The sequence below is a fragment of the Haliaeetus albicilla genome, chromosome 7 (genome assembly GCF_947461875.1).
Source record: "Haliaeetus albicilla chromosome 7, bHalAlb1.1, whole genome shotgun sequence".
In the NCBI taxonomy this organism is placed as follows: Eukaryota; Metazoa; Chordata; class Aves; order Accipitriformes; family Accipitridae; genus Haliaeetus; species Haliaeetus albicilla.
Genome location: NC_091489.1, coordinates 25,024,807 through 25,049,269, shown reverse-complemented (window position 1 = coordinate 25,049,269; position 24,463 = coordinate 25,024,807). Strand labels below are relative to the sequence as shown.

General features: G+C 38.3%; 1 protein-coding gene across 7 annotated transcripts in view; it reads left to right on the top strand.

The window, feature by feature from the left end:
• The window catches only part of LAMA2 (laminin subunit alpha 2), a 374,696-nt gene that overhangs the window by 134,849 nt on the left and 215,384 nt on the right, over window positions 1-24,463 (top strand). For all 7 annotated transcript variants that reach the window (XM_069787394.1, XM_069787391.1, XM_069787388.1 and 4 more), the window contains exons 5-9: window positions 9,389-9,568; window positions 11,725-11,814; window positions 14,113-14,230; window positions 15,900-16,078; window positions 17,496-17,595. In XM_069787394.1, the coding sequence (XP_069643495.1) occupies window positions 9,389-9,568; window positions 11,725-11,814; window positions 14,113-14,230; window positions 15,900-16,078; window positions 17,496-17,595 (667 nt within the window). The remainder of the gene's footprint in view (window positions 1-9,388; window positions 9,569-11,724; window positions 11,815-14,112; window positions 14,231-15,899; window positions 16,079-17,495; window positions 17,596-24,463) is intronic.

The following is a 24,463-nucleotide window of genomic DNA, read 5'->3' as shown; positions in this document are numbered from 1 at the left end:
TCAGGCTTGAAGCCCACAGTCTTGATATGATGTCCAAAATAAACTACTGACTACTTGAACAACGCGAGTTCTTTACCACTACTAGCCAAAAATTGTAGAGTGATGTTCCTGCTCCATCCTTGTGACATGTGACACTAAGTAACATTCACTTTTTATGAAAGAATTAAGTCTTCCAGTTTATCTAACATGTAGTATATAGATATGCATCAGTGACAAGCATACTGGTTAGCAATGCTGTTTTCCTGAAAGGAAAGTTTTAACATAAAAACTCCATGCCACATAGCCAAACAGCTGGGTTTTTTATATCCTACAAACAGCTTGAGATTGCACTCAAATTGCTTGGCAAAGTAACTAACTTCAAATACCAAAGCTCTAAGCAGAAAAATACACCACTTGGATTCATACATGGATATTTTAAATTTGAATGAGAACATTGTGCATACTTGAAATTCTTAAAAACTTTGTTGAAGTGTGTTAATTTTAAGTAGCTTAGCAGTTGATAATATACTTTCATGCAGAGCAGCAGCATTTTTACTGTTGCATTAAGTAAAACAACAGAGACAGCTAACATGCTGCATGTTTGCACATCAGTTCATGCAGAAACACTCACAGAAGGAGGGGTGGAAAAAGTGGTTTTGTGCTCAAGAATGGTGGTGAAGCACAGTCTGGGCACAGTCCCCAGCACCGACTGGAGCCACTACCCCAGTACAGCAGAGCCCTCAGCTCAGGCTGAGTTACAGAGGGAAGATGCAGCTTTTCACCTCTGAGGCTGCAAGAACTGTCTGCGACTTTGCTGAAGTTGAGGCAGAAAGAGATGATGTCCTTGCCTGCAGAATGTTTGCTGTGGTTGGGGATTTGTGTCACCAAGTAAAGAACTGCAGGAGGATGTTAGCAGACTGCACAACGTCAGAGGTGACAGGAAAGACGTTAACTGACTTTTCTCTGGGACTCTGCAGCCTGTACCAAAATAGAGGCAGGCAGAGTCACTGCCTGTTGGTTAAGAAATAGCAACTCCCATGATGGTGAAGACTGCGAACTGGTGACTTCCTTCAGCAGGAGGAAGGCTCCTTCTCTACCTGCAGATGGGCAGCTACATGATAGTTCAGTGCCTGGTAGCAGATAATGGGCTGGGAGCTCTGTTAAATGAGACATGAGCCAGCTGTGCCTAAATCATCCCCAGGAGCATCAGAAGGAAACAGTGAGTGACAGCAGCGGTGTAGACCAAGTTGAACATAAGCCAGCAATGTGCCCTTGCAGCAAAGAAAGCCAACAGTATCCTGGGCTGCATTAGTTAGAGTGTCACCAGCAGGCTGAGAGAGGTGATCCTTCCCATCTGCTCAGCAGTGATGAGAGCACACCTGGAGAGCTGTGTCCAGTTCCGGGCTCCTCAGTACAAGAGAGATGTGGACATGTTGGAGAAAATCCAGGAAATGGCTGGGAAGATGATTAAGGACTTGGAGCATCTGTCCTACAGGTGGAGGCTGAGAGAGCTGGGATTGCTTAGCCTTGAGAAGTCTCAGGGAGATTTTATCAATGTGTACAAAAATGTGGCGGGGTGCGAGGTGATACTTTTCTCTGTTCTGACAACCCATTACAAGTACAGTCTAAATAAGTCCATATTCATCAGTATATATGAGACTTGTCTAATGCCAAAAACGGTAGAAGGTTTCTTAGGCTACATCTGTTACTTCTCAGTGGCAGAAACCCAATGAAATGCATTGTGAAATTCTGGTCATATGGCTGGATGGTCTGATGGTCATCTGGCTGGAGCACATTGCAAGACCTCTTGGGTGTCTTTGTTACAGAAGCTAGGATTGGATGCATCCAAGGATTGCCCCAGTATCTGCAAAAGTATCCATACCCAGCAGCTGAGAAAGGTTACTTGGCTAATTAATACCTACCCTTAAAGGGTGTTGGAAGGAAGTGACACAATAGGTATGTCAGAAACAAGAAGTTGTTTAGGAATGACTGAGTGACTAGTGGAAGAAAGGCAGTGTTGATTTAAGAATAACATAAAATAAAATAAGAAAGTCAGCAGAAATAAAATGGTGTGTGAGATCTCTATGAAATGAAATGCAGCACCTAAATGGGGACAGCATAGGTTTAATGTGATATCAGCAACTGCCCAAACAGAAGTGTGGAAGTGAGTGGGTCTTGCCAAGGGAAGGCTGAGAATATAACAACAGCCTTCTGTAACCCTTTGGCAGACTGTGTAGGTGTCAGAATAGAATGTAGTGCAAAAGAGTATTTCTTAAACACCTGAATGTTCTTGGTGCAGCTAGTGAAGGAACCCATGATTTAGTCCAAAACTGCACAGAACCTAGTCAGGAGTATTAACTGTTGAACAATTGTTATGTAAAAATAACCAGAAAATACTCAAAATGCAACATCCCAGGGGAATAAAATCTGCCAAAGTACAATTTAAAAATAGAAAAGATGATCAAACAGCTAAAAAAATTTCAGACAGCCTAGAGTTCATTTAAAGATAGCATGACACATCCATGCTACATTTAAGAATGGTTCCAAAAATCCTACAACATGTTTAAACCATAAACTAAGGAAAGATAATAGATACTAAAAGTAAACTAACATTGTTTATTAATGGAATTCATGTCTTTTCCTCCAAGTGAGGAAAAGAAGTAGGAAAATAAGCTCCAGCAAATGAAATGTTAAACCGCAATAAAGATGTGAAAAAGATTCAGAGTGACTGAGTATGAAGTTGAAATAAACCTTTTTTCAAACACATCAGATTCAAGAAGTCTGCCAGAAAATTGGTGGGCTGAGAGATGATCAAAGAGCATTCAAGAAAGATAAGGTCATTGCTGAAAAACTAAATTAATGATTTGAATCAGTTTTTGCTATAGAGACTGTCAGGAGGGTTTCTGCACTGGAAACATTATTTACAGGAGAGGAGCTGGAGAAGCAGTGACAAACTAGGTTGTTAACTGAAGAGGTGCAGGAATAATTGATAAATTGGATAGTGAAAAGGAACTCAAGGCTAAAATAGGTAAATTACAACAGTTATTATTTAACCCCTCACTTAAAAATATTCTCAGTAACTGGGGAGTGTGGGGTGTCAAATGAAATACCAGTTTTTTAGAAACATTCTTTAGGAATCTAAGGAAACTACAGATATGGAAGCCTGATACCTGTGTCAAGCTAATTAGCAGTAAAGAAATGTAATGCAGAATAGAGCTGGTAGAAAGACATATTTCTTTGTTCCAATTTAAGAACTAGGAAGTATAAGTGAATTTAGTAGGAGGCAGGTTTAAAACAAGCACAAGAAGGTTCTTTTTCCTTACAACATGTAAATGAGGTGAGAAAATCCTTATTACGTGATGGGTGTAGATTTTAAAAGGTGACCTGGATTTAAGGTGAGACCAAGTAAGTTTGTAGAAATCCTCTGAGGCTTACCAAATGTATAAAAACTACCTATAGCTTAGGAAATCCCTGAGGAAGTATTATGTATGCTTGCCTTCATCTTATTGTTAACATGCTGTTTTGGCTACTGTATGAGGCAGGCTACTATCCTAGATAGGTCTTTTGGTTCTGACATGGTCCAGACTTTCTAATGCACTGAGATGTCCTTTGTATATCTTTAGTAGTGTCTGTGTTGTTCAACATACTTGTAGGAAATCTGTAAAATCAGAAAACTCTGTAATAGCAGAGTTGGTAATGGTGGTAATGCAAAATTTAAGATAATTTGTTCTATTAGCAGCTTATGATACTAAATGAAAAATACTATATGAAAATTAATGTTGCTAAAAGCAAAGTAATACATGTAAGAAAAAAAAGAATTATGCATGAATGCTGATGGACTAGTGTTGGACTTAATTCTCTTCAGAGTAGAGAACTTGTAGCATTCTCAACAGTTCTCTGAAAAAAAGTTGATTTAACATCATACTGAAGTTCAAAAATGAAAAGGTGTTGACAACTCACAATTTGCTCAAATAAAAAACTAGAACACTGTCACTGAAATAATTCATGACCTGAGTTCCAGGTTTAGAAGGAAAAAACCCCAACCAACCCCACCAGAACCAGTGGGTTTTATTCTTTTTTTTTAAAAGGAACAAATTTCCTCCCATTAGGACAAGTGTCTGTAGTGATGAAAAACGTAATGGTGGGAAAAGGGAGTAGGCTAATAATAGCAAAAAGGGCAGTTGTTAGACATTAAACACTATGACTAAGATTCACTCTGTAGCTCTGGAAGCATTTAGACTGTTCAGTCAGAGGAAGTGATGATACTGTATCAGAGGGATCACTCTGTAAATGTGCTGTTTCTTGTATTCGTTCCTGATGATTTCCTACTGGGCTCTATTGGAGACAGGACATTGAATTAGGTAGATATTTGGTGTTACAAAATGGCTTTTCTGTTTTCCATCTAACTAGGGTATGCATTTTTTCAATACCTGTTAGAAGTTTTGGTTCCAAACCAAATACAGAAGATAGATAACTTGGTAACTAATCTAACTTGAATATGTACTACTGGGTCCAATCCTGTTTACCATCTTCATTTATGGTTTGGATGTTGGGGCAGAGTTTACCCTCAGCAAGTTTGCTGATGGCACCAAACTGGGAGGAGTGGCTGATAATGCTATAGGATCGTGCCACCATCCAGCGGGACTCTACAGACTGAAGAAATGGGCTGACAGGAACCTCATGAAGTTCAAGGAGAAGTGCAAAATCCTGCACCTGCAAAGGAATAACCCCATGCACCAGCATATGCTGGGGGCCACCCAGCTGGAAAGCAGCTTGGCAGAAAATGAGTCAATGGTCCTGGTGGACTCCAAGTTGAACAGGAGCCAGCAATGTGCCCCTGTGGCAAAGGTTAATGGTACCCTGGGCAGCTTTAGACAAAGTATTGCCAGCAGGTCAAGGGAGGGGATCCTTCCCCTCTATTCAGCACTGATGAGGCCATACTTGGAGTGCTGGGTCCAGTTCTGGGCTCCTCAGTACAAGACAGACATGGACATACTGGAGAGAACCCAATGATGCCACAAAGGTGATGAAGGGACTGGAGCATCTTTTCTATGCAGAAAGGCTGAGAGAGCTGGGACTGGTCAGCCTGGAGAAGAGGAAGCTCAGGGGGGAACTCATCAATATATATAAATTCTTGAAAGGAGGGTGCAAATAAGATTCAGCTAGGCTCTTTTCAGTGGTGTCTAGTGACAGGACAAGAGACAATGGGAACAAACTGAAACACAGGAGGTTTCCATCAGGAAACATTTTTTCACAGGTTGCCCAGGCAGGTTGCAGAGTCTCCATCCTTGAAGATATTCAAAAGCTGTCTGGACATGGTCCAGGGCAACTGGCTCTAGGTGGCCCTGCTTGAGCAGGGGAGTTGGATCAGATGACCTCTGGAGGTCTCTTCCAACCTCAACCTTTCTGTGATTCTGTGATAAAATCTTTTTGAACATACAGCTACTAAGGCAGCTACTGGAAAAGGTCATCATACACTTTTGCTTGAATAGTTCTGACTATTGAACTGGTTGACAAATCAGATACCATTCAAAATTATTTTACAAAATGAGAATTTGGTTTTCTTAATGGTAACATTTAGATGTTTTGTAAGTGAATGCTTATTTCCCCCAAAGATCCCATTTGTTGTAATATAATCCTGGAAAAATTCCTTGTTAAGGAAAAATTTTCTAGGGTTGAAATCTACACAGCTTTCGTTTAGAATCCAAAATGGTGATTACCTCAATCTTGGAATTGGTAAATAAAAGTTGTCCATAAAACCTGAGCAAAATTTGAGATTGCTCCCTCATGGGAACTTGGATTATCCAAACTGTAGCAGCCCAATGGGTGGATTAAAGTATTAATATTTTACTGGTGGACTCAGCTTTGGATCTTAGCTCTGCTGTAGAACTCCAGTGTGGCTCATACTGCAGTACGCGTACAACTAGTGCAGGACATCAGTGCCTTAGTTGCCTGTGTGAAGATGGGCCTAGTCTTTGCAGGACTCAGAGCTATATATGAAGTACTATGATGATCTTGGATGGCATAATGGTAGACAGATATTGAGGAGTGTATTCAGTGGATCAGATTTCAGATTTGATTCAAAAATATTTGGATGGTAGGGCCCATGTTTATGTCTGGACTGAAAACATGCTGTCATGTGAACAGTGTCTTACAAGTAGGTGCAAGATTGTGGAGGAAGACGAAAAGAGAAAGCGTGCTCTGGAAAAACACAGTGATGTCTCATTGTGAGAGTCATATTGAAAATAAACTTCTTTTAAAAAAGTTATTTAAAATTCTTAGTGTTTATTACTGATTAATGACAGATGTTCCCAAAGAACTCTTAGTTTCTCCCTTATTTTCTTTTCAAGGAATAGGAACAACTTACTTGGATGCTCTTCAAGTTGATTCTAAATGTTTCTAAGGAGAAATGAATGATTTCATCACAGATGTTGAGAGGAGGAGAAATAATTTAGAGTAATTAATTTTGCCTGTGTAAAATTTTCCCTTCAGATTCATTTTGATAAAAATACCTAGTGTTAATTTCCTAATCTCAGTGTCATTTTGGTATATGTTTGAACAGGTACCACTTTTCACGCAGGACATAGCTGCATTTCAGTAATTATGGGAAATTATTTGTTTGTTGTTTTAAAATGAAATTGTGAAACATTTAAACAGAAGCAGGAGAGACAATATAAATGGAAGTCATCATATCTACTGGTTTAGCCTTGCCAAAGAGATATGCTGCTGGCAGATAGATCCATGAAACCTTTTAAAAAGGGGGTCTATTCTGAAAAGGATGCCTCTTGTTGTATTTTGTTAATTTACATTTTAATTCTGTAAAACTAGCACTCCAAGGTGGTGTTTTTTTTCCCATTGGTGTCTTAAGACTAAATTTGTTGTGGTTTTTTTTTTTTTAAATATAAATCAAAAGATATGACTGCTATTTGTCAGCTGTGTCATTTGGGGTCAAGCTGTGTCTGTGATTCATGCTTCTAACTCTCTGTGGGCACTTGCTTATTCTGATACATGGGCTTTTACCTGCGTCTTTCTCCCCTCACCCCCAAAAGCTGAAGTTTTTTGTCTTTTTGATGACTTAGAATGCCATGCTGCTTATAGCCATGGTGCTGTTGCTGTTTCAGGGTGAGCTGGGGGATGTTTTCAGCACTACTTTAGATATATTTCTGCTTTATCTCTGGAATACCAAGGTTCAGTCTTTAGTATTCTACTGCTTTAAACCATAACCTATCCATGTTTGATGCCTGTAAGAAAGAAATTTCTTGGATCCTGTTTAAAGGAAGGAGGTGATGACATGAGAAAATACTCAAATTTATTTCCTTGCTCACAGGTAAATATTATGCAAAGAAGTCTTTAGGTGTGCGTTCTTCCTAAAATCTTGATTCTTTTGGAAAGATCTATCAATTTCCATTGGACCTATTACCACCATCTCCAGGCTTTTTTTGAAGTTTACTCTCCACACATGTTCTCCTCTCTCTCTTTTCACCAGGGACTTGAGCAGTTTGCTCTCTCTGGTCATGTGGTTTTGTCCTGCTTGTAGCCAGATGTTTCTCATTCAGGAGCTCCTCCTTGCTTCCTCTGGGGTTTTATCTTATAATCTTTTGTTTGTACCCTGTCTTTTTCATAGCATTTGATTCTGTTCGTTTCCAGCCAGCTGTCTCCTTTAATTTAATTACTTGTAGTCAGGAGCAAAATTGAGTCTGAGATTGAAGTGAGAGTGTTGTTATGATCTCAGGAGGATGTAGCAATATCATCTGTTCCTGGAGATAACATGGCAGAAGCCTAGAGGTGCTGATTCATACTTAGGCAAGATATGACTGATAGTTGCTCCTGGCAGAGTGGCTCCCAGTGATTTTGTGTACCTGTGGATACAGTGGAGCAGGATGCTGGATGTGATGAGGTTTAGGGTTTCCCTGTTGGTAGTGAAAATAAGTAAGTTAATAGTATCACATAGCCAGTGCAAGGCAGCAGTTGTTCAATAAGCCTTATAACCAGCACCTGCAAAAACTCTAGGAAAGGAAGACCTACTGCTTTGCTGGGAGCAGTAGATTTGCTGTCTCTTTCCTCAGTGTGAGGCAGCCACTGCTAAGTGAGTGCCAGCTGGCATTCCAAGTGCAGCTGTTTGCCTAAAACAGTGGTAATATGATCATGTTAGATGACAGAAAATGGCTGCATGGCCAGACCTCTCACTCAGAGCACTGAGGTAAGGTGCACAACGTGTTCATTGCAAAGAACAAATAATTCTCTTATTCGTTCTAATCTTCTGCACATTTAGCTTAGCATCTGAACATTCTTTCAGTGTACCAGCCTGTAATAAAAATGCCCCAATTAAAATTTAACACTTCAGAATACAGGATAATTAATGGTGTCTTTCCTCCCTCCCCCTAGGTGCTCATTAACAATATTTTGCTATACCTGACATTCTTCTTCTTGTAGGCCTTTTCCAAGAACAATTGTGTAGCAACCCATCTGGTTTATTTTGTTGATTCACACCTAATGTATGCTGTGATCAGCTAAAAAGATAGGAGGGGAAGAAGATTCCTTATTTTTGTTGCATTGCCCTTGATGCTGCAATTGGGGTCAGAGTTTCTTTATGAAACAGCCACAGAGCACACTTACCTAGATTTCTAGGCTTTAGAATAGGGCAGGCAGAGAAAGAGGGGCAATCTTTACAGAAACTACAGTGTAAGCTGAGATTGGTAGCATCTCTGGAAAAACAAATGCTGAACAGAGTTCTCAGAAGTGATAAAGACTGTCTTGAGGGACCAGGTGAAAACAGTTGCAACCCAGGAGATTGCTTCAACTTGCTGAGAACAAGATTCAAAGGAAATAATGTATTGTGTAAAGAGACAGTGAGAAAGGGGAGATGCTTATGAATGCTTATTTTGTCTCATCTAGCTGTCGTAGTTTTCAGTATTTCAAAAGTTACCTTATCTTGGCTTTAGAAAACACCTAGTTCAAAAGTCTTTTGATGATGACTGCTCTAAGAGGTACACACTGACCCCTGTTGAATTCTGAGTCCCATTCCAAGTATCCATTCCTTTAAGTGAAAATTTCTGAGCCCTTTGGTTGTTTGTTAACTTGAAAATACCTATCTTAGACTAGAGGAAGAGAAAAGAGTTGCCTGTGGCACAGACACTGTTGTGGGGCCTTGGTACACATATGCAGTTTGTGCTACAGTCTTTGTGTAGCTGATTACTTCCCTTTGCTCAAAACATTTTTACTATAAAGCCTCTCCATAACTGGGGTCTGTGGGTACATAGAGTATTTTGGGGGGAAATCTGCTTTCTAAAGAAACAAGGTATTTTACATTTACAAAGGCATTCACACAGTGCCTGTAATATTTGTTGGCATAATCATGGCAGCATTGCTGTCATCTAATTCCTTATTGCTTTAATAATTCTCTCTTCAGATTCACACTTCTCTCATTAATGGACGGCCTAGTGCTGATGATCCTTCACGCGTATTAATAGAATTCACCTCTGCTCGCTTTATTCGCCTGAGATTTCAGAGGATACGGACACTAAATGCTGATTTAATGATGTTCGCACACAAAGATCCAAATGAAATTGATCCCATTGTTACGAGGAGGGTAAGTTCTGGCAAGACAGTAGAAATATATGTGTAGAAGTTCTCTTACACTTGTAAATGCTGTACCTGCCTTCGTTTGCCATAGGAAATTTTGGGAGATGATGACTACCTGTTGATATCTGCCAAAATCCTGGTGTAGAGAATTCCCTCTTCACAGTATTTTGTTAACTTGTCTGTAGCAGAAGTAACAATTTTATCTTTTCTGCTTAATGATGTTATTAACATACATAGCATGTTTATTTACATAGGCACACAGCTCCTTTGGCTACAAACACTTGGATGCAGTAATTGGCAAGTGGTTGCTGTTAGATAATGTCCTCTTGCCTCTTCTGCTGCTCAGTCCTCTGCTCCTTGAACATTCCTTGAACACTTACTTTGAGTAGAATTTCTACTAGTGGTACTATAAGTAGTAGTAGGGCCTGAATGCAACACTTTTAGCATTATTATATGATTGTTGCTAACAGTAAAAATTTTACATTGTGCTTTAGATTAAAAGAATGGATGCACCACTCAAACTCATACCATACCCTGGTCTTGTCCACTGTTCCTTGTGTGTGCACACTCCTATCTCTTTTTTGTGCAATCTGTACTTTCTTCCCATGCCACATCTCCCTGTTTTCCTGCTGCTCAAATGTTGTGTGTTATTCTATTTTTCCTCTGATTTCTCTACTAAGCATTCTTAAAAGCTGTTTTGGGGGATGTATACCTTTCCACGTTTTTTCTTTCTGCTGACTTCCTCTTTCTGTTGGTCATCTTATTTTTCTTTTGGAAAGTTTAGGGTACCACTATAGTAAGTCCTGTTATGAAGGGGGAGTATTGTTATTCTTGGCTTTAGTTAATATCATTTGTGGATAACTGCAAAGAAAATTTGGTTCTTCTGTTCCCCATTTCTGTTTTCCATTTGTTCCTCTGAATCCACAGAGTGCTGGCTATTTCTGAAAGTTTGGAATATGCCATCCTGTTTTGTATTAAAAACCCAGAAACCCTTCCAGTTGAGTGCAGTTATTGCAGCTTCACTAATCATGGAAACTGTATGTTTACATAAGAGTGTACATTTAATAATCTGATTCTAGGTGAACAGAAACACAAAATTGAATTAGCACTTTAAAAATCACTGTATACTCATGAAAACCTAGTGCAGGATGATCCACAGATTTCTCAAACCAACAAAGAACAATAGCTTCTGTATGGCATCTCTCCATGAGGCTGTCCTCAAAGGAACAAGGAGCAAATGAAACTTGCCATCCTTGTCTGGCTTTCGCTATAGAAAACATTAGACAAGCCACTATTCCACAAAACAGTGTAGCCACAAATGATACATTTTCTATGTGGTAGAAGGTTTACTGAGTTATATGAGTTCCCGTTTTGTTTGATGTATTTGTTAATGATCTGAAAAAGAGGTTGAACACAGAAACAGCAGAATTTGCAAATAGCATATTTGTTTTGATTAGCCAATTATTAGGATGTTACAGGACCGTTATCAAAACAGATGAAAATGGGCAGGATGGCATGTGAGATTCACTTTTCACAGATGTCATAACATGGTTATAAGTACCTTTCCATCCTTCTTTCTGGTTAGGTCTATTAATCCCCACCATAGAAAAATTAGAAATGGTCAAATGGCAGAGCAACAGGTCAAAAATTATTTACATCCCAGTCATGAAGACTGTTCCATAGTCATTCAAAAAGCCAATAGCGAAAAACAGATCTTTCTACAGTCCAGTGAATGCCCAAGTAAGACCCAACTGAGGCGAACAAAGATTTTTCTTAGTTTTTCTTCTAGACTTTCTCTTCTCTCCATCATCATGCCTTTTTCATGTTTCCTGAAGGGAAAAAGTTCTGTAGCATTTGGCTTTTCACTATCCAGTGTGCATATAGCCTTTTCCTATTCTTGTGTTTGGTGTATGCTGTGTATAAATTGACATGGCTCTTGTGTCTTCAAACAAATGGAACTGTGCCAATGTATACCCATTCTTTCAGTAAACTTGAATCTGTTGATCAAGATGCAGCTTGGATTATACTGTCTGCTATATTTGTAATAGATCAAAAAAGAAGTAAAACAGGACCTGACAGTTTTGTCACCAGAAATGAATTCTGCAGTTTAGCACCTGCATTTTACAATCCACTTAGCAATTCAATTTCTGTTTTGTCTTACAGTATTACTATTCTATAAAAGATATCTCTGTTGGAGGCATGTGTATATGTTCAGGCCATGCAAAGGCTTGTCCACTGGATCCAGCGACCAATGTATGTATTTTTCTTTTTTTTTTATTTTTAATGTGCCTTATTTGTAGGATGGAACATGAGAAAAAAATCTTGATATTCCTCAGAGTTCTGTGAATTTATGTCTGTTCTTAACCTAGAAGAACAGTCAGAAGCAGTGCCAGGATGAAACAGTGCTGGCAACCAGAATAATAAACGTTCTTACAATGTCAGCGGAGGCTTTCTCTGAAATAAAAAAATACGTTTCAGATAATTCAGTCCATACTGAAAGTTTCCTAGGAACAACAGAAATTTGGGTTATGTTATGTAGCTGTAGAGATAAGCACTAAAAGTCAGTCTTTCTTTTCCTTTTTGATATTAATCAAGGTGTTTCCTAAATGACTGTCAAATATTTCATCGATACTTGTAAACAAATGATGGCTCTAGAGTGGCGCATTTACTATGCAGGAAATATTAATTGAGGGATCGGTCAAGCTAGTCTAGAAAATCATGCGCTGTTTATAATGTCTTCCAACTTGTAGCTTTCTTTTGGTGCCATTAATAAATGCGTAAGCAATATAATTGAAATATAGAAATATAAGGTCCATCATCATTGCAATGATGATCCAACATCATTGATCCAACATCAATGATCCAATATCATTGTTACTGATGGTCCAGATCTATGCACATGTTATCACTAATACAGAATTTCCTATCTACTAGTATTAATAATGTGCCACAACGTGGGATCTCTTCATATACTATTCACTTAAGTAGGAGCTTTGTAGGATTTAACAGAAGATCTTGTTTGTGTATGACATCAAGCCATTGTGTAGGAACTGATTAAAAAAAAACAAACTGGAAGAACTCTTACAGAGAATGCATTTACAGATCTAAGCAGTTTCCATGGTTCCTTGTAAAAATTTTACAAATTCCTTGGTTTAATCCTTCTAAGACTTTTCTGTAATGATGTGTATAGCATGTGTTGAACTATTGTTTCAGGCGGCCTTAGTTATCAAACTGCAGCATTGTTGCAGTGCCATCTGTTAGAATTGGGCCTACCTCAGAAAGTAATGATTAATACAAACTTCAGTTCAGATGGTTTGGCTACTAGATAAAATAAAGGCATTTTGACAAGTGTGGTGTCTTGTTTTGCAGGATGACAAATATGTATTTGTTGTCTGGCCAGTATAAAAAATAGCATAAGGGAACCACTCAAGCCAGAAGAGATTTGGAGTATTTGGTTTACTGTCCAGGGATACTCTTTAGACTGAGTCATACCAAAATAAGTGGGCTTTGGCCATGACTGTAGTTGTTAGCACAATGGATCTTTGCCCTAGCATTACAAAGAACAAACTTGCTTGAATTTAATGCCTTGCTTTTCTGAAGCATTCCTTAATTTAACCTTGGTTTGCAAGATTTATGCTTTGTCCTGTGAGCCACAGAATTTCTCCAGGTTAGCTTGCTGCTTTGACCTTGAGTGGCTTCACAAGGACCACAGAGAATCCCCTCCACTGAATAACTATTGGGGAGGCAGTTTTGCTCCTCATTTCTCTAAACTACAGTTTCTTTTATCTTTGCCAAGCTGCTTCTGTGGCTCAGAGAGTTTGAGTGTTCCCCACAGCAATATTTTCATGCTAGGTCTAAGCTGGCACTAAGGTGGTCTGCTAAGGAACTGAAAAGTGACTGAAAGGCTGGTCCTGCTCTCATCTCTTATTAGTTTAAAAACTCCTGCTATCGTCCTGCTCTCATCTCTTATTAGTTTAAAAACTCCTGCTATCTCTCACATAGAATTAGTTAGGCAGTTAGAAGTTTACATGATGAGCTGACTCATCCAGTAGAAAAATAATGCTAAAGTTAAATTAAAGGCAGTTTTTATTGGATCTGCCAACAGAATTGATTTCGCTCTGTAGCTGCAGGATTGGTGCATCTAAGTGAAGGGTGGGGAACAGCTCACTCCTTCTATAGCTCACTCCTGTAAGCTAGCTATATCAGATCAGTTTTCCTATAATGTGTTTCATTCTCCCATCCTCCTTTCTTCAGCCAGTTGGAATTATATTCTCCTATGTTCTTAGATTCTCCTTAGACTCTCTGACCAACTATCTTCCTTTGCCTTGTGGCTGTTTTCTTAAAATAGAGCTATAGAAATTAAACACACTCTTTTGTCTCTCACTTGATGAATGCAGGGCACATAAATGAACAAAAATTAATAAACACAGGAATTACAGAGTATAGCCATTCTTAATGTTTTCATAATTTGAACTGGAATGCAGATTATGTACATGGACAGAGTCTTCAAATCATCACGTTGTGTAAATATTTGTTTTTCTTTTAAATTAGAAATCTGTCTGTCAGTGTGAGCACAACACATGTGGAGAGACATGTGATCGGTGTTGTCCTGGTTTCAATCAAAAGCCTTGGCATGCTGGCACTTTCCTGGTTAAGCATGAATGTGAACGTAAGTTGAAAGCAGTACAGAAGATGTTTATTGCAATTGCTGGTGAAAACTGAAATGAGATCCTACATGATTTTGCAATTAAATTTATTTCTAACCACATTTATTTATGAGTCAGTTGTTGTTCACTTACTTAGGCTGCCTCAAAAAAGTTAGCAGAACAATTACATGTAGGTCAGTGGTTTTATTGAACTCAGAATATTTTAGTGTAACATGCTGATATTGGTGGAATACTGTATAAAAAAAATCATTTTGACTTGTTTAATTTTTATAATTGTGGTGGGTTTGTGTTGATAAAATAACAAGACTGTATCCTGATAAGTAAAAAAATCTTTTTTAGAGATTTTACATTATATTAAACTTTAACAGCATGTTTTTTGTATAAATGACACTTTTGTATATTATAATGTTCAGCCTTGCTGAAACAAAATATTTTTACATGATCAAAATGCAGTTTGAGTTTCTGATTTTTTTAGTGGAAAAATCAATGTATCTAGTTTTCCAACATGGAATGAAAACATACCTTGAAATATCATCTTCCCACAGGGTGGGAATTCCATTTTCAGATTTACTATGGTAAGAATAGTTATAATTGAACTTTAACATCTTACCTCCAAAGGTCACATACCACTTATATTTCTGAACATAATAAAATCTAGTGCTCCATTACATGTACGTTTTTATTCAATTGTAGGATTGCAGCCGTAGTTTTAACATGAGTGGTTAAAAATAAATAAAAAGAAACAGATATCCCCATATTAAAAGCAGTAATTGCTTATTTGTGTCCTGTAAACTTTGATCACAGAGGTGTTTGTTTCAGTAGGAACTGTATCTGCACTGGGAATGCATTCTGGAATGAAATCAGGGTACATTTAATTTTTAAGAGACACTTCTTATGCCCTGTTCAACCCTCAGTGAATTGTACTTTCATAGTGGAAACAGTTCCCTGAGATCTGGTTCAGATGTGAGGAGAATGACTCCCTACTATGTTGACGAGCTTTGAATTTCTCTTAATGTGGAAATGAATGTTTTAATACCATACGGGAAGGGAGAGAGAGAGCTACCTCATTTTCACAGCAACAGATTATTAGATTAGCTCTCCTGCATGTGGACCTGAAGCCTAAGAGTTCAAATTTGAACTTCTAAAGAAGTTTTAAGGTTGGGAATCTCTTTCTTCTGACCCAGTTCTTATATACATATGTGCAAATCAAGTGGTTTTAGGATGTCTTTCAGCTTTCATGGAAATTATTTTAATTTACTTGTACTATTCTGCTGCTTTCCTTATAATTCCTCTTGTATTTTAAATTAGCTGACTCTTTCATGAACCATATGTGTGTGCAACCACCAAAAGGTTTCTGGACTATCAATTTAAACAGAAAAAAGACCCTAAAATAGAAAAGGAAGAACATAATTAGGCTATATCTGTCAAATTCCATACTCCCCCAGACAAAACATTGAGAAAAAAATACAATATGCAGAATTCCAGGCTGCATTTGTGATGGGACAACATCACTTTTCACAGCTGAAGTAGTAAATTAATACTTGAATGTGCTGTTGGTTACAATGTACACAGCACCAATGACAAAATGTTAACGACACTTTTTAATACCTTAGTTACAGTGTGGCATCTCCAGCCAGAAAGTGTTTGCTAAAACATTTCCTTCTCTTTTAGCATGCAACTGTCATGGGAAGACTGAGGAGTGTTACTATGATGAGGATGTTGCAGACAGAAATCAGAGTTTGAATGTCCATGGAGAATACATTGGGGGCGGAGTGTGTGTGAATTGTACAAGCCACACCGGTGGCATAAACTGTGAGACCTGTGTTGACGGTTACTTCAGACCTAAAGGGGTAAACGTGTGTTCTGTTGTCACTTCATGGTAAAGCTCGGTGTTCAAACCATCACTTCAGCATGGGGAGTTAAGTTATTAAAAAGAGACGACACAGTTTGGACTGCCATTTTATGAAGGTTAACTTCTAATTCTGACAGTGTAGCAGTTGCTTTTCACAGCTGGAAATCTGTAAAGTTAACGTTCACAGAAATATGAAAGTGAATTGTGTTGATATGAAGGAATGCACTTGAGGTCAGGGCCTCCAGCTAGTATTTCAATTTAATTTAAAGGAGGACGTGGTCCTGTAAACAGAACTTTTGCCTCAGTAATGAATTCCAAGATTTGTTATCAAAGATCAAAGAAATATTGCTATATTTGATATTGGAGAAAGAGATCCTGTAATTTTTATTTTTTAAATGTTATGTAGAATTAATAACCACTGAAATTCTATAGTATCTCATGAATGCCTTTCATTTTCCATGCAGCAGGAATTGGTTTTTGTGTTTAATTGTATAACGCTGTGTTTTCATCTAAGCTGAAGCTGGCAGAAGATGAATCTTACATTAGGTTGTATTGCCAGTATGGGCTATGGCTGTGCTTTAGACAGCTGCACTATTAATGTGTGCTTAAATTCCTGATATTTGGTCTGTATAGTTTCAGTTGAGTAAATCATGGCCTTTAGTCTGATTGGTTTTCAATCCTCAAGCACAGAAAACATCACCAAATAACGATAATTACATTCTCCCTGATACACTGGCTTTAGCCTTAGAGCTTGAGAAAAGGAATACTGATCTCTTCAACAGCAGGGTGCTTGATCTTTTCCTCTGAATCAGGTTATCATCCAGGTAATAGGGATTTTATATATATGTGTGTATAGTGTATCTATAGTATGTGCACATACCTAATTCATGGAGAACTTCTACTTTATATGACCAGTATGATATTAGGCTAAGGTTTAAGTTTGGTTGAGGTAGCCTTTTCAAGAACAAAAGGAAATTGTTCCCTTATCTAATGTTCACTTTTCTTCACTTAACTTTTTTGTTCAGTTACTGACTAACTAACTTCAGTTAGTTTTTTGAGTCATGTTGCCCAGAACAACTGGACTATTTGTTAATATTACTTTAGGTAGTGAATGCTTAAAATCTACTTAATTAGATTAATTGGTTTTAATTATACAAGGTTCGGCTATTATCTCTACTCCTGGTTTTTTAGTTGAAAACATGTTTGTATCTAAATCACTTACAAGTTTCTAAATAAAAATCCAAAAGGTAACTTTAATGCCTAGACTGGGCTAAGTTTGGCAACCATCTCATTTTTGGTAAAGTGCAAGCTACCTACACAAAAGTCGTTCTCTCCTACTTTTTGCTTAAGAAGCAAATAAAAGTTTCCAATTATTAAAGGTAAGATTTCTTTTTGTAATTTCTTTGTTTTTATAGGTATTGCCAGATAGCCCAGATCCATGCCAGCCATGTTCCTGTGATCCAAATGGGTCTTTACATGATACCTGTGTCAAAGACGAGAAACATGCAGAAGGAGGTAAGATCCCTAAAAGATAGTGATAAAGGTTAAGTCCAGCAATGGTCAAAGAAAAGCTGAAACACATTTGTGATATCTCTTAAAAAAAAAAAAAATCACCCTTTTTTTTAAGTTTATTCATGCAAAAAATAATCCACCTTCATTCTTATGATACTTTTCTTTGGAAACTGCGATTTTATATTCCCAAATTTGCTGCGGCTTCTTTCAGATTCATGGCTTGCAAACTTGGATATGTTTGGAAGAGTATTCCCCATGGAATACATTGGAGACTTTTGGCTTTAAAGAGCTTTTTTCTTTTACAGGGGAGATTTAAACTAGTACAACTGTAATGTTTTAATCTCTTTTCCTCTCTAAGCATATTTCCATTTGAAATCTAGAAAAAAATCTGTTTGAAAGGTGTCGTATTTATGTGCCATCTATATTATTAATGTAGGGCTGCAAGCTGTTTACCATAGCCCTATAAAAGCTGTCTTCAAATAGAGAATAAAGTGCTTCTTTGTGCTTTGGAAACAATGGATTGCCATATTTTTCTGTTTCTTTTGTTGACAAAATTCTGAAAATTCTGCGGGAAGATAACAACAAAACTCAAGGTCAGTTCTTAAGAGATGTTTTAATTGGGCTAATTACAATCTATTGACAAGAGATGTTGTAGCAATCTTTTTTGAAATAGAGATCAATGGAACATAAAAGCAGCATAGCAAAGCTGCAAATATAGGGCCCAATGGTGTAAAATGTACTGTAACAGCCATGTACTGATTACATAGGTTCAATAAAATTATACTGATTACTGTCACAGTGATATATATGGTGGGTTGATCTTGGCCAGCTGCAACCGCCTACCCAGCTGCTCTTTCACTGCCCTTCTCAGCAGGACAGGGGGAGAAAATAAGATGAAGCAGCTCACGGGTCAAGTTAAAGACCAGGAGATTGCTTACCAGTTACCATCATGGGCAAAACAGACTTGACTTGGGGGAAATTAATTTAACTTATTGCCAATTTAAATAGATTGAGGTAGTGATAAACAAAGGCAAAAATTAAAAAACCACCTTCCCCCCCTTCCTTTTTTTTTCCCCAGGTGCCTTCATTCCCAACTCCTCTACCTCCTGGCCCCCTACCACAAGTGGTACAGGGGGATGAGGAATGGGAGTTGTGGTCATAACAGTTCCTCTCTGACACTCCCTTCTCCTCATACTTTCTCCTGCTCCAGCATGGGTCCTTCCCACTGGCTGCCATCCTTTAGGAAAAAAATCTGCTCCACCATGGGTGCTCTTTCAGGAATACCCACCTGTTCCTTCGTGGGCTCCTCCATGGTGCGCAGCGTAGATATCTGCTCCACCACGGTCTCCTCCAAGCACTGGAGGGGAATCTCTGCTCTGGCACCTGGAGCACCTCCTCCCCTCCTTGTCCTCTGACCTTCTCTGACCCGTCTGGCTGTGGGGCTCAGCTGTGCCCTGCCGTGGGTCCGCTGGAGCCGGCTGGAACCGGCCCGGGGCAGCCCCGTCCTCTTCTCACAGAGGCCGCCCTACAGCCCCCCCGACCGCCAGCGCCTGAGCATGGACACCCGGTACAGCATATCATGTGGATTGATAGGGGAGACGGTAGAAGAAGAATTGAGGATGAATCCAAAAGCTGGAAAAAGCACAGCAAGATTGTGCAGTGCCTGCACCAAACCTGTGGGTGAGAGTGTACAGGTCACAGATGACAGACTTAATACAACAAAGAAACCTCTCATACTGTTAAACAGGACAACTTTTATTCAAACATTTGCCACTACTGACATTCAGTGCTTTTATAAAATACTGAGACTATGATTTTGAGGTGGAAGAATGATTAATTCAAAGAAATGCAATGTCCCACTTGCGTGTTAAGCAGCTGCTTGGTCTCTCAGTGCCTGTCTGTTACTGCTGCCGTCTTTCTTTTCACACCTTCTGTGCTGGCCACTGGTGTGGGTCATTCTCCAGTGGCCTGGCAGCTGAAAGCCAGTATTAATAGGCTGTCAGCTCTTCTGTCATGGGAAGAAGGAAGCAAAAAGATAAAGACATTTTTCCATCTTGTTTGGTTGTCAGTAGTAGTGTCATTAGGAGCTCTCATAATGTCTTATTCTTGCCTGTGAGCATTCAACAGATCTAAACTATCTCATAGTTGCTTTCTAAATCTGCTTACACTTTCTGAATCTGACTGGGTGGTACAGTGCTTTAACACCTTGCTTCCTGTATCTCCTTCTGCCTTTTTAATCCTCTGATCTTTCTTCTGGTAAATTCTTCTCTTGCCTCTTTTCTGGACCTCTCTAGGAAGAGAATAAAGCTCCTGTTTGGACCCCTCCTTTCATTTCTTGCTTTTTCTCTGTTGTCGCCATCCATCTAATCTGAAGGTTATTAACTTTGTCTTTCTAATCAAGAAATGTGTCATGCCACCATCTTGAAGATAACATATCCAAAATTGCATTATCTCTCTCAGTTTTGCCTCCTTTATTTTTATTGGCAAGCGGCCAGTCCTGCTCATCTAGCCCCAGGCATTCAAACAAGTTTCATATCTCAGCAGTTCCTCCACTCCCGAGAACCAGAGAGTTCTTTTGTTCCCTTCACAGAAGTACAACTCTCATCATTTTCTGGCTTGACTGTAACCAGCTTCTCCTGACCTTCCTGAAACTTAACTCATTTGGCTGCAATTGCTTAGAGGCGTATTGCTTTTGAGCACATTAGAGTATTCTTAATCTCTGTTGAATCTGCTGTTTGTAACACATGAAGTAACTTTTTTCCTTTCCTTTCCTTTCCTTTCCTTTCCTTTCCTTTCCTTTCCTTTCCTTTCCTTTCCTTTCCTTTCCTTTCCTTTCCTTTCCTTTCCTTTCCTTTCCTTTCCTTTCCTTTCCTTTCCTTTCCTTTCTTTTCCTTTCCTTTCCTTTGCTTTCCTTAAACACATTGATGTCTCCTATTTCCAAATTACTTACTGTAGAGGTTATTCTGTGTGTTTAAACTACTTCTTCTCATATACGACAAGCGCAACAATTGTTGTTTAGGTAACAGCCATCATATACGGAATTCCCTCCCCAAAGTAATCAGTGCATTTGTTCCTGAAACCAGTTGTCTGTTTCCTGCCCAGTCTTGGGAGTCCAGTGAGAAGTGGACAGTTTGCACTGTCTAGTCAGTGGCCAGAGGACAATTCTGATATTTAGCTTATTTTATTTACCTATTTTAAAACCACAAGAACAAAACTAAGTCAGCTCTACACATAACCAGGCTTTGTAGCCATTCTGCCTACAATGGTCCGGCTGTCCTGTTCTTTGCCTCTTGTTCTTTCTGTTTATTTGCTTTTCTTTACTTCTTGTGGTACAAAATAAGGTTCCAACACATTAGGAAAACTGTTTACTTCTTGCACCCTGTGTTTGATTATAGTGTTTGGACCAGTGGGCCAGATCTGTGACTGTAACATATTACTCAACAGAAAAGACACAATAATGCTAGTTGAAAGAAAAAGCCTTTTAAATATTTCTTTTAAGGAAAGATTTTTGTGGTAATGAAGGAGTTTGGTTAGAATCAAGAGCAGGTCTGGGTAGAAGTTTTAGCATAAAACTATACTGAAAGAAGATCACTTTTAACCTTTTTTTTTCCTCAAATTTATATTCAACACCCTGATAAAATTCTTTTTACTGTACACTGCTCACCCTGGGCAATAGCTGGGTGTGAAGCACTGGGGAGCCTTCATAAAGGAAAGGCTGGAAAGCATGATCTGTCTGAAGAAATCTATCTATTCACCTGTGAACCAGAATTAATACACACTGGGTAGGTTGAAATACATCTCCGAGTTTGCTGGCTGGTTGTTTAAGGATAAATTGTTTCCTTGGTGTATGATGGGAATATGCTTCTTAAATGTGTGGTAAGCAAATGAGTCAGGAGGATTAAAAACATTAAACTAAAATGGAAATATGTTAATAAGGAAAATCACTGGGGGTATAAAGTCACTGTGAACAGTTCTCAAGAAAAATAAACCTGGAGGCTGTACATTCTCTGTGTGCTTGAATACTGTAGGTAAGCAACAATTAAAATGGAAAATTGTGGCAAATACCATAATAACTGGTACATTGATGAAGTGGAACAAGAGGATTCAAAAGACTGCATCCTGTAGTCATCATAAGGTTTCAGTAGATAAGAGAAGGGCATGAAGGAATGGCTTTATAATTGACCAGGAATTGTTTCGGGAGAAGAAGTAGTATTTTTGTATATTAAGTATGTATAGTTTCCATTTTGATCAGCCTAGTATAACTTTGTCCTCACATGTTTTGCTCAGCATTCTGAAATGAAATATTATTATTATAACTTGTATAGTATATTTTTAGTTTTGAATCTTCAAGAATGCTTTTCAAATATTCTTTCATAGCAACCTTATGTAATATGTTCATGAGCAATATAGAAAAGATAGAGCCAGAAACTTACAATAAATAATAGTATATTTGCAAACTGTGGCATTGATAAAATAAACTGATGAAAATGTCTCTAGGTTTTGTAATTGAAAGGCAATAATTTTAAAATTGAACTTGTCCACCTATGTCCAATCCAGCCTAATAATAGGTAAACTTGACCATCACTGATGTTGTGATCACTTGCAATTGTCCATACAGAAGCAAAGGTGGAACCTATACATTAGAACTACTCTGTACTCCAGTAATTAGGCTTTCTTAGTGAGTCAGTACTCTTGTTTCAAGCTGTAGTGGCTAGATGTTAACAAATAGCTCTTTTACTTGGCTTTTAAGCACCTGCAAGAGCTGTGAGGTTTGGGAAACTGGCTGAGTTTTGTGACTCAGTCTTCACTGCATGCTATCATGCCATGAAGTTTTTTCCCTATTGCCTTTTTATGTGCAATATAATCCCAATGTCAGATGTTTATTTTTGTTGAAAAACTTTCTCAGAAATTATAGGATAAATAAGGTCCAGACATCTTGATCTTTATTCAGGCTTCATAATACTTTGCTCAGCAAGCAGTCCACTGGCTTCCATGAAATAATTTTGGGAATTTATGTACTGTTGAACAGGAGTGAAAATGGCAGAAGCCAGTCCTGGGATTGCAGGTTTTTTCAAGGGTCTGGTGCATGCTTTTGCATGCATTTATTTTTGGGCAATTTTGAAAGACTGGTAGGTTGGGAGAAAACTGATGGATAAAACTCATCTCTCGAGATGACTCATCCTCTAGGATGAACTTTCAAAGCCTCTGTACACTCAAAGATAGGACAGAAACTGATAATATTCAGGTAGAAAACAGGGAATAACAGCTTCCACAAATCATCAAACAAGGCCTCAATTCAAACAAGGCCTATGAAGTAACAGACCAAAAGCAAAAGATGTGCTCCTGCTGAAACGTTAGTTCATTACAACAACAACAAAAGACAGACCTGAAACATCTGCCCTAAATCGAAATGTAATTAATTAGGCTGTTGACTTAATATGCACTGCATATGCACTACAGAAGCCCGGTCAAAGATAACCAGTGGGACACTGACAGGGATTTACATACCGTGTAATACAATGAGAGCCTAGATCTTGCAAGTGCTGTAAATGAAAGAAGGCATTGAGCCAAATGAAATATACAGACTAACCATATCAACAAGCGTAGGAGCTGGAAGAATATATGACAGTTAGTAGTCCCTACACCTTCCTCTAGTGGAGGAGAGACTATAGATTTAAATGAGTATTTGAGAGTTGTTCCATACTGAGACGTTTAATTGAATTTGAGTTTGCTGAGACTTGTGAACCTAAGAATGAGTTCTTGAAACTTTCAAGTAAGATTGGCTCACTTCTAAAGAGTTAGACTTGCCTGTGTCTTTTACTGCTGAACCCTGGTGTACAGCAAGGTATTTTCATCTGGAAGGAACAGAAGTTTCTCTCGTAAGACAAGATTGTCAGGCTAGGATACATTGACCCAGATTACAAAAGAGCCTGAGGCCTGCTGTGCTGTGGGGCCTTGCTGGTGGCTAGTTGAGAGGAGGGTAACTCAGAAATTTGAGAATCAGCTGTGCCACAGGCATCAAAATCCATGGAGCACATGGTTGCGTGATAGTAAGTAACACAGAAATTTCATGCACTGAAGTTCCGTATATAATTAGGACAGATCAAGAAAGTGACAGTCAATATGATGTGCTACAGGAGATCAAAGAGGCTGCAAGTTAGAGAAGACAGATTGAATTTCATCTCTGTATAGATTAACAGATAATATCATTTAAAACTCCTGTAGGTGACTGCTTCTTCAAACAGCTAGTTAGAGGAACCCTAAAAAGAGAAACACCTCTGGATTTATGCATGTGGAACTGGTTTAAAACTCTCCTCTTGAAGGGCCGTCAAATTCAACATTCTTGTAGGAATGAGAAGGCCTCCCTAAAAAACAACTTAATCAAAACAAGGAAACCTTTTAAAAAGAAAATCAAAATGAACAATCCAAGATTGCTAATGGCAAGCATAGAGTTTATAGACTGCATATTAGACATTCAGAGAAGATGCATTCCTCTAGTTCAAAATAATTCAAGCAACACAATTAAGCTAGAAAAAAAATATCTATTTGAACAATAAAAAATAAGCTCCCTGAAAAAAGCAGAAGTTATATCCAATTGAGGATAATAGAAAAGGACATAAATTGTGACAGATTCTGGAAAGTTATACTCCTAATAATACATACATGTATTTTAAGGAATAATTTGCTAAATGCTTAAATGTTGCTAAGAAGTACTTCTTCAGATAAGTCAGAATCAAAAGGACCGCTAGAGATTCAAATTCAGTAGGAGTTAAATATGATTAAGGTGTAATGAAGTTATAACTGGAGATATCAAGGAAGAAAAGGACACAGCAGAAAATCTAGATTTATTGTTTGTATCAGTGAACAGAAG